General features: G+C 46.1%; 1 protein-coding gene across 1 annotated transcript in view; it reads left to right on the plus strand.

Moving 5' to 3' along the window:
• Positions 1-10,589, plus strand: part of C20H12orf56 (chromosome 20 C12orf56 homolog) — a 41,014-nt gene extending 30,425 nt beyond the window's left edge. Inside the window, exons 9-10 of the mRNA XM_036169641.1 lie at positions 6,644-6,822; positions 9,311-10,589. Coding sequence (XP_036025534.1) covers positions 6,644-6,822; positions 9,311-9,437 — 306 coding nt within the window. The 3' untranslated portion in view covers positions 9,438-10,589. The remainder of the gene's footprint in view (positions 1-6,643; positions 6,823-9,310) is intronic.
• The last annotated feature ends 253 nt before the right edge of the window (positions 10,590-10,842 follow it).

Below are 10,842 nucleotides of genomic sequence, written 5' to 3' on the forward strand. Positions count from 1 at the left end.
CAACTTCTGGCTTACCAAGGAGCTCTGGCTGGTGATGGCAAATTCTCTTTTACTCCGGCTAGTGAACACAGATTTAATAGAATTAGACAATTAACCATTGTTTGCAATCTTTTGATGAGATAATCGATCTATACTGCAATCCTCAGTGGATAAAACCCAAGGAGGGTGTTGGGCCCTTTGGAGGTACAGACAGTTGTGAGCCACCATGTGGGTGCTGGGTATGAACCCTGTGTCTTCTGGAAGAGCAACCAGTGCTCTTAACTACTGAGCCATCTCTCCAGCCCCCTTTACCCCTTTATTTAAATGATAGTTGAGGCTGATGCTATTGTAAAATGTACTCTAAGTTTGTGAAAACTTCACTTCTGTTGGTTCTGGAATTCTCACGAGAGTATAAAGAGTTTATAATCTTTTCAACTGAAGTGCAGGAATGAGAAGTGGGTGAATAAAGAAACAGGACCTCAGACTTATTCCAGTTATTTATTTTTTTTTAGAGATAACCATGCAGTGGGTGCTACTATCACCCCATTGTACAGACTTGAAAACTGAGGTCCAGAGAGGCGAGGCAACTTTCCTGTAGTTATTATCTAGTTTAATAATAGAACCGATCTAGGATCTGGCCTCAGCCCTCACGCTCACAATCATTGTTTCCCTGCCTGTAGGATTGCAGACATTATCATGCTAATCTTTTCCCCAGGTTTCCCACTGGGAAAGAACCCACCTCTTCCTCCAGAAGTTGAGTTTAATAAGGAAGGCTCATTGGCTGCCTTGAGGAGAGCCTCAGATGGGGGGGGTGAGGTGGGGCAGTGGCAGGCTCCAGTGTTGCAGATAGCAGTGGTGGGGTAAATGAATGTATCCAGGTCTCTGGAGGAGATGATAAAATTGTTTTTAACTCAAGTCGAGAATGTTAAGAGTTTGCTAATCCATGGAGAACCCAAACTGTCCCTCCTGCTATTGTTTTCCACACAGATATTCGAGATAATTACCTGTGGGAGCTTGGGCAGGTGTTTTTTCCCCCTCTTTCTTTTGTACGCTAAAGCCACAAGGGGTCCCAGCTCAGTCTGCACAGGGCAGCAGAAGCTGCTTCAGTGAGGAAGGGGACTCTGAAAAGCCCCCAGCCTGGAGCTCAACATGAGTGCTCCTCCTCCTCCTCCAAATTATAATGTCTGAGCATGGCGTGACGTGAGGTCCGTTTTTAAAACAAATTTATTTGTTTAGTGTGTGTGTGTGCACACGAGTGCGTGTACATGCTGCATTCCTGTGTGGTGGCATTTATGTGGAGGACAGAGACAGACAACTTTCTTTTTTCTTTTTTTTTTTTTTTTTTTTTTGTTTTTTTGAGACAGGGTTTCTCTCTGTAGCTTTGGAGCCTGTCCTGGACTAGCTCTGTAGCCCAGGCTAGCCTTGAACTCACAGAGATCCATCTGCCTCTGCCTCCTGAGTGCTGGGATTAAAGGTGTGCGCCACCATGGCTGGCGGCGAGAAGAGCAGTTCTTGCTGGAAAGTGTGTTCTCATCAGGAAGCACCTCTTAGCTTGATGCTCTGCCCTTCCTGCTGAGCATTGGGTGTCTAAAATACAGACTGTCTGTCAGAATGTGTGTAGTCTGCTGCATTTACATTTAATTACATGTGATTTACATTATATTTCCGGCCATTTGTGCCAAGTTCTACAGGTTTCCCTGTCAAGTAGTGATATGGAAATTCCTTTATAAATACACTTATCTCAGGCAAGCATTCATGGAAGGAAAACATTAAACAAATAACGTTAAAAGGGCTCCTGGACTGTGTGAACGATACACCTGAGCCCATGGAAGAGTCTACCAGAGATGGCAAGAGCGTGCCAGCCGGTCAAGGGCAGGGGTGAAAAGTGAGTGAGGGAGCGACAGGCACCATTTTGTGGGGGTGAGGTGTCACTGCTTGTCACTGTGAAGGCTGGGAGTTCAAAGTTCAGCTAAGATTCCACCAGTCACAAACTTTTATAGACGTGTCAATGATTGTAATACTCGTGAACCACCGCTTCTTAGACGTTACATGAATCTTTGTGTGTGTTTCTGTAGATCCGAGGAGAAAATTAAGCACTTCAGCCAACTTAAATCTGAACTTTTTTTTCGAGACAACACTTTGAGTAAGATACTGTGTTTAATTACGGAACTTAGAGTAGCAGCCCAGAGAAATTTCATCCTGAAAAGACTTTTCTGGAAAGTAAGTGTCTTGTTCTTCGTCTTTAAAACTTGTCTTATCTGGTTATCAAATCTAACCACGAATTAAAATAGAAATACCAGTTGTATTTTGGTGCTCTGGGTTAAAATGGTGATTATATTTAATGTAGTCATGTTTTAAAATTTAAAATTTTGTGAGGTACTCGATAACACACAGGTGTATAGAGGAAGATGGAGCTAAATGGAAGCCCCCATACCAGGCAAGTGAAACGTGGAGTTGATATTGTCTAAGGAGAGATGGTAGGCAGCAAGCTTTTGGTATGGGAGATGGAGGAAAAGGAGATTTTTGAAAGTTTCTCCACACACGTTTTCCTTTAGTAAAAATATATATTAAAAAATGCCACCGGATGTTGGTGGCGCACGCCTTTAATCCCAGCACTCAGGAGGCAGAGGCAGGTGGATCTCTGTGAGTTCGAGGCCAGCCTGGTCTACAGAGCGAGATCCAGGACAGGCACCAAAACTACACAGAGAAACCCTGTCTCGAAAAACCAAAAAAAAAAAAAACAAAAACAAAAACAAAAAACAAAAAACAAAAAAAAACCCAAAAATGCCTTTAAGCACAGGATTGGTTTTTTTTTTTTTTTTTTAAAGAAATGTGATCCCTAGTGAGTCCTGACAGCTTGAGTCTCAGGTGGTAAGTTAAAAGTACTCCATTCTCAGTTTTTACTGGAAGGCATTAAGAAGCCACAGTGAGAAATGGTAAGCACACATTAGGGCCTCTACAGTGCCCTTGGCCACACATGTCGCTGCCTCCTTCTTAGTGAGCAGCTGTGAAGTTCACAGACACTCAGTCGTTCAAGCCATTGTAAGGTGCTTGTGTGCCGGTGAATAACCATGTTGGTTTTGCAGATGAGAGCAGCCTGCTGTCTTAGTGTGGGTGGCTCTAAGGAAGTCCCTAGGGTGTGGGTTCGCTGGACCAGCAGCCTCAAGCAAATCAAGATGGTCAACGACCCTAATGATAGGAAAGAGCAGCTAGAGAGAGTTAACTGGTCACACAACAGTTAACCGGTTTATCACAACAGGGTAAGGGCATTACGCTGCACCGTCTGAATAGTCAGAAGTGGTAGATCCTATTAGGAACATGTCATGCACACTTTGACTCTAGGACTTCAGAGAGTTGTGGGGAAATACAGAGATAGGTACCAGGCACTAAAATAACTAAGGGCGTTGATTATGAAAATGAAATTCATACGGAAAGGCTAAAGAAAATGGATTATCTCCTACCCAAGGAACCTGCAGACCTCCCCTGCCTGTGCATTATCCATTTCATCTACCCTAATTGTGTAGATTTGTTTGCCCAAAGACCTTCTGCAGACTTCCTTAGTAAACTGAACAAGAACGTGTGGCTGTACTATTTAACTGGAAATGACTTTTTTTTTTTTAAGATTTATTATGTATACAGCGTCCTGTCTGCACATATCCCTGCAGGCCAGAAGAGGGCACCAGACTTCATTACAGATGGTTGCATGTGGTTGCTGGGAATTGAACTCAGGACCTTTGGAAGAGCAGTCCGTGCTCTTAACCTCTGAGCCATCTCTCCAGCCCAGCTGTAATATTTAAAAGGACCTTTGCTTTGGCAGGGCAGGGTAATCAGTGGGGAGCCGAGATCTGGCTAGGGAAGATGCTCAGGGAACTAATCCAGCTGTTGATTTTCCTAAAGAAGGGTTCGAGCCCAAGGCTGAGAGAAGTGAGCAAATTGAGATGGGAGCTGTTTCAGTGCCCGAGTGACATCACCCTTGAACACCAAGTCATCACTTAGCACCAGGGGCTCTGCTTGGTGAGGGTGCAGAAGCAGGTTCTCCTCAGAACGACACAGAAGACTGTCAGATGTAGAACCAGGGCCTGGAAGAGGACTGGAGGGGCGGGGCCCAGAGAAACCCACTTGGACAACCCAAACAGAGGATTTGAAGAGGATTTTTAAGTAGGAGAAAAGGCGCTACCTGGCGTTAGAGAGGAGGAAGTGTGTGGCTGTTGCTAGTATTGGCCTGGAGGCCATTTTAAGCACCTCCAGTCTTAAAGCAGGCCTGATGGAGGTGGCATTGCTGTAGAGCAGAAAGATGGCAGAGAACGAGGCCAGGCTGTGCTCATGCAACCCAACCCTTCATCTCTCTCACCATGTATACTGTTTTTTGGTTTTTTCGAGACAGGGTTTCTCTGTGCAGCTTTGCGCCTTTCCTGGAACTTGCTTTGTAGACCGGGCTGGCCTCGAACTCACAGAGATCCACCTGCCTCTGCCTCCCGAGTGCTGGGATTACAGGTGTGTGCCACCACTGCCCAGTGTTTTTTTGAGACAGGGTTTCTCTGTGTAGCTTTGGAGCCTATCCTGGATCTCGCTCTGTAGACCAGGTTGGCCTCGAACTCACAGAGATCCACCTGCATCTGCTTCCCAAGTCCTGGGATTAAAGGCGTGGACCACCGACTGCCCACCCTGAGCTGGGTGTGATGATTCCAACACCAGGTGGTACTCTCCATTCGCATCCGCTCCTCTATTCTTTGCTGTTTGTGGTACATGTCTTCCTTTTTTTTTTTCTTATTGTAGACCTATCTGTCCTTCAAGGCTCGGCTCAACTGCCACAGTTCCTTTCCTTGTTATCCTCAGTGAGGAGCCGAGGCACCTTTGATACTTGTAGTCCGAGGTGCTCGGTTCCGTAGACACTATCTACACATGACTATTAAGCATTTGGCATTTGGATGTGGCCAAGGACAGAGGCAGTGGGATTTTAACTTTAGTCAATTTAAATAGCTCCCGTGGCAGCTGGTGGCTGCCGTACTGCGCAATGTCAATTTTCAGCATCACCTGTAGCATTTTAATAACTCGGCAAACATTGATTACATTCCTAATCAGTGTGAGGCATGGTCACAGGCATTAGACATGGAAGTGTGATTTAGACAAGAGTTCTTACCCTCAAGAACCAAGCATGAGGGGTTGGGGATTTAGCTCAGTGGTAGAGTGCTTGCCTAGCAAGCACAAGGCCCTGGGTTCAATCCTCAGCTCAAACAAAACAAAAACAAAAACAAAACAAACAAACAAAAGAACCAAGCATGTCTACTCCAGCTGTTGGCTCAGGGCTCTAACCTACGACAGCATGCTCAGGCCCAACACAGTGCATGCATATCCCATGTCCTGCAAGCTATTTTATTAAATTGAAATTGTATTCTCCTGTGAAAAATTAATCTATTGTGAAGTTTAGGAATAAAACCACCCATTTCATGCTTCACATTTGAAAATACTAGTCCCCTTCAGCCTAATGCCATTAGCTGGACTAAAAGAGATCTTTGAGTTCAGTTTGTGGAATGCGAAAGGACAGAGTGAATAGAGGTCACGGGGGTATGTCTCTATTTAAAATCTTTCCATGTGTTTGTGGCTCCTCCATGATCCTGACCATATATATGCACCACGGATATCCAGGAAATTTATCTTTACACTCTCTCTCTCTGCCACAACCGAGATCTTTTCTCATGTTCATTTATGCAAAGTTAGCATCTCTGACTAAGGAAAGACAACATTCTCAAATCCTTTCAGGAGGATTAACCTTACTATTAAAAAGATTGCCTTTCACGGCCGCAGCTAAAGCCCTGGTAGGTTTTGGGAGCCAGAGCCTGGGTGCTGTCCCCTGGAGCTAATGCTGAAGCACGGAGATTAGAAGTACTTCCAATGTTTGGTGCTGGGTAAGAAAGTCAAAATTTCCATCTGTATTTCCCCTGCAGAGGTTCATTTGGCTGGCTCATTTTGGAGGCTCATTGGTTCAAGATGGAAGAACCACATCTCAAGAGGCTCGGGCCGGGTGGTGGTGGCAGCGCACACCTGTAATCCCAGCACTTGGGAGGCAGAGCCAGGCGGATCTCTGTGAGTTCAAAGCCAGCCTGGTCTACCAAGTGAGTTCCAGGAAAGGCGCAAAGCTACACAGATGCCCCACCCTGCAGTGCGGGGCAAAAGAAGACCACCTGAGAGAATCTTTCAATAAAAGAAACCATGCGTGGTCATTGGAAGTACCTACTTGTCAGCCCTGATTATCTTACCTAGTAAAACCAAGGTGCTGTGAGCCGAGGAGATGGCTCAGCAGGTAATACACTTGCTGCCAACCTGAGTTCATTCCCTGGGAGAGAACTGTCTTAAGCAAGCTGTCTGTCAGCTTCCGTGTGCACGCTGTGGCATGCATACATAACATGCCACCCCCAAATAATTAAAAATGTAATTTTTAAATAGAAAACAAAAAAAAATCAAAGTGATAAAAATTAAAATGGTGATCACTGTTGATCTGTGATCTGGCACTAAGTACCATCTTAGCGGGAACTAGCCCGTAAGCCTTGGAGTAAGCGTGGCAAGGGCCTCCCTCAGCCTAGACTTGTCAGTGAGGCTGCCAGCTGAAACCGGGTGCGTGTGGGTGGCGCTCTGCCCACGGCGTAACCGCATTCTCCTCATCTAGATGGCTTTCGTGGCCAGCATTGTAAAGCGGGTGGTGAAGGGGCTGTCAGCCTCGCTCCAGCTGCTGACTCCCTGCCAAGCGGTTCTGTTGTACCAGCAGTTCTACATCCTCAAGAGCTGCTTGCTGTACAGCAAGGCTCTGGCCGAGTACCTCAGGAGTGACCACAGCGAAGAGTTCAGGTAAGGAAGAAAAGAGGGTGCCGACCCAAAAGGCTCGCTGCTCATGTTCACGGACGCTGCCCACAGGACCCCGTAGTTAGGGTCAACGGTGATGGAAAATTCCACGTTTGTTTCCAGTAACACTTTTATTCCATCACAGGTAAGGTGGAATGGGGGACAGTTCTAAGAACCTTTGAGGAGTGTCCCCAGCCCAGAATCTACCTGTCAATCATTGTCACTGGCCTGTGCGCAGCCTACATTGCTCCGAGGTGTAATGGTTTATTCTCGGGTAACAAGCCCTAGTGACGAAGGGGATGATAAACTAAGAACCGTGAGTTCAAGTCCGTTGCTGCACACACACTGGGGATGACCAATCAAGAAAGGGGCACAGTAAACAAGCGCACTGGGGGATCTGTTGTTGATTTGTTTTATTTACACTTGTCACCCCCAGTAGGAGAACAGTAAGCAGCAGCAGCAGCAGCAGCCAGGATGGTTCCGTCCATCCGTCCATCTGTCCCATCCGGCTCTGCTGCCCCTCAGGGTTCCACTTCGGCTCCAAGGCTCACAAGGCCAAATGCACTCAGCAACACACGCTGAACTAACTAACATGCATTTGAGAAAAGTTAGGGTAGTTTTTGCCATCAATGAGAAGGGCGTGGCTTCGCACTTGGTTCAGAGGGAGACATCAAAAGATGCCAAGGCATACATGATGGCTTTATATGGGCTTCCAAAGGAGTAAAGTCAGCCCTCTGTGTAGACTCTCTCTTTCCAGCATGTGGCATTACACCAGAAGGTCCATTCTGGATACCATAAAAGGGATTTATTTGACATCAAGTGGATCCCACAAAGCAGTCCCAGCACCCCCCCCCCCTCCCCCTTTCTAACTTACTTTTCCTTCTCATCAGGAAAAATTGACATAGCGTGAAATTTTACCCCTTCAGAGCATATAATTCGGTAGCTTTGAGTACACTTTACAATATTTGGCAACCATCATTACTGAACTGCAGAACATTCTCATTATCTAAAGGAAACCCAGTACCCATTAAGCAGACATCCCATCCCCGCTCCCCCTCAGCTGCTGGCAACCACTTGCTTACTCTTCTTCCAGACAATCATCCAACAAGTGACCTTCTGCCTCAGCTCTTTCCTGTATCCTATTTCCAAGGCCTATCCATGTTGTAGCATGTATAGCTCAAAACTCCTGCCCCAACCTGCTTGTCTGTTTTGAGACAAGGTCTTGCAGTGGAGCCCAGACTAGTCTGGGACTCACTACGTAGCTTCGGTTGGCTTTGAACTCACTGCAAGCCTCTTGCTCTAGCCTGAGTGCTGTGATTATAATTATAATGATCTCATGTGTCACCAGCCCTAGCCTAATTATAAAAGACCTAGTTCTAAACTTTAGAAACAATCAGGACAGCTGGTGAAAAAATGGTATCATGCTCCTGGATGGCCACAGCTGGCTGGAGCTGCTAGCAGGACCCTGTCAGGAAGATTGTGTGCCCTTTGGCTAATTTCCTCCTCCTCTCTTCCCACCTCCATAGTTTACATTTCTTGTGGACATTCAGGTGTGTAGTTTTTATTTTAATCCAGTGGTTTTCGATTTACTTTGCATTAGAATCATCTGGGTAGTTATAATACTGAGTGGACCTTCTGTTCTGGTTCTCCTGGGGGCATGGTCTGGGCACTGACAGTCTTTAAAAGCTCCCTACCGGGGTTGGGGATTTAGCTCATTGGTAGAGTGCTTGCCTAGCAAGTGCAAGGCCGTGGGTTCGATCCTCAGCTAAAAAAACAAAACAAAACCAAAAAACCTCCCCCAAGTGATTCTGGTATTCACTCAGGGCTGAGAACCATTTGATGCCACCCTAGGGGATGGCTGAATGCTGTCTATATATATATATATATATATATATATATATACATATATATATATATATATACATATATATATATATGTTTGTTTGTTTTTTCGAGACCAGGCTGGCCTTGAACTCACAGAGATCCGCCTTGCTCTGCCTCCTGAGTGCTGGGATTAAAGTCGTGTGCCACCACCACCCAGCTGACTATCTATATTCTTATGTAGAAGCCTCTGTATGTAGAGGATGTGGGCACTAATCTCTTGCTCTTCCCTTTTGACTGGTCCTGATGGGTTATTTGAGCTTGCCCCCTGCCTGCTCCATTCTGTGCACTATCAGAACCAACATCAGAATCCTCACACATACTTTAATGAAAACAGTCCTGTCCTGTCTTATCGTCTTGGTTACTGCCCCCGTGGCAGATCCACTATTAATTCCTTTCTCAAGTGAAGTATGTCTGCTCGCTGAAATGCACACATAGCAGAGACTTTGTCGGTCCTGAGTACAGGAGGTTGGAAGTCTGAAAATGTTGCATCTCGTGGCTAAGACTCCCCCGACCCCCACCCCTGACCTTGTGCAGTGAGTATGAACACACTGGCTGAGCCAGTGTGAAAATTCTCATTTTTAAAGGTGTTTTGTTTCTCTGTGACTTGCAGGTACTTCATTCATATGCCAGCCTTGGAAAAGAGGCTCCCTGTGTGCTACCCTATTACGGAGCCCACCACTCAGCTCTGTCATGAAGTTCTACAATTGATTGAACAGAAACAATATGCAAAATTTTAGAGGAGATAAAGTATAAAGTATTCATTGAAGTCTATAGTTATGAGAAACAGCCTTTTGACTTATTTAATATCTTTTAGTTAAATGTTCATTAACACCTCTTTAAGAAGCCTTAACTTTTTAAGTAATCATGCCTAGGCTGAGAGCATGCAGCTCAGTGGGATAGCCCTCACCTAGCATCTGTGAAGACATGGGTTCAAGATCCCGCACAGGAAAAATGGAACAAAAAGCTAAGCACCACAAACACCGTCTAAATCTTTCTTGACATACGTAAAGTGGTGTGCCTCTCCAGAATGAAAGGTTCCTAATAGATGTGAAACACAGTCAGGGCACAGAGGTACAGAGCAGCTGAGTGTGCAGAATCTATCTGGTGGGCTCTGTGGGTGCAATAAGGGTGATGGGTAGAAGCCACTGGAACGCCCACAGCTAGACGGTTGTAGGAAGTACAGACTACACAGTGAGCTTGAGAGATGCGCCCAGCAACGCACGGCACCTTCTCCTCCACCTGGAAATCTTCCTACAGCCAGAGTATCTGGGCAGCAATGGGCAGGGGAGCAGTCACAGGTGCACAGAGGAAGAGGGGAAACAGGCCAGACTTCCTGTGGCACAGCACCTGTTTCCTGCCTGGGGTGGGGGGTGGGCATTCTGAACCATCCTGTGGAAGGAAGGCTACTCACAACCTCTCACAAGAGGCTTCCACCACACTGTGTGCCTTACACTAATAGAGTCCCCAAATCCTCCCTGTGAGCTGTTGGGTTTGGACGTCTAAGAACACCAGGACTGGGTTTTCTGTTCAGCATATGACGGCCTGAGGAAGGACCAGAGGAAAGTCTACCTCTGAAGAAAGCACTCCCTGGCCAGCTTGGCCAGCAGCGGGCAGCAGAACCACAGCTGGGGACTTTGCCAAGGAGGTTCTCTTAGGTTCTTGCCATTAATTTGTCCAGCAATATTTAAATCAATTATTTTACAGTGATCATGTTTTATACTGTAACATTTGTATAACGTTTGACTGATTGTCCAAGACATTTTTTTAGATTTAATACTTACACAGCTTTGTAAATATTCTAAGCCTAGACCTATTCTAGCTGTCGATGTAACTCAGATGATGGTAGGGCACTTGCCTAGCGTGTGGGAGGCCCTAGGTTCAGTGCCCAGCACCACACACACATACACACACACACACACACACACACACACACACACACACACACACACACTGTAAAATCGGCTTCTAAATATGAGATTTTGTGTTTAAAATGTACACATGGAGCCGCGCAGTGATTGCGCATGCCTTTAATCCCAGCACTCGGGAGGCAGAGGTAGATGGATCTCTGTGAGTTCGAGGCCAGCCTGGGCTACAGAGTGAGTTCCAGGACAGGCTCCAAACCTACACAGAGAAACCCTGTCT

Source organism: Onychomys torridus, chromosome 20 (assembly GCF_903995425.1).
Source record: "Onychomys torridus chromosome 20, mOncTor1.1, whole genome shotgun sequence".
Classification (NCBI taxonomy): Eukaryota; Metazoa; Chordata; class Mammalia; order Rodentia; family Cricetidae; genus Onychomys; species Onychomys torridus.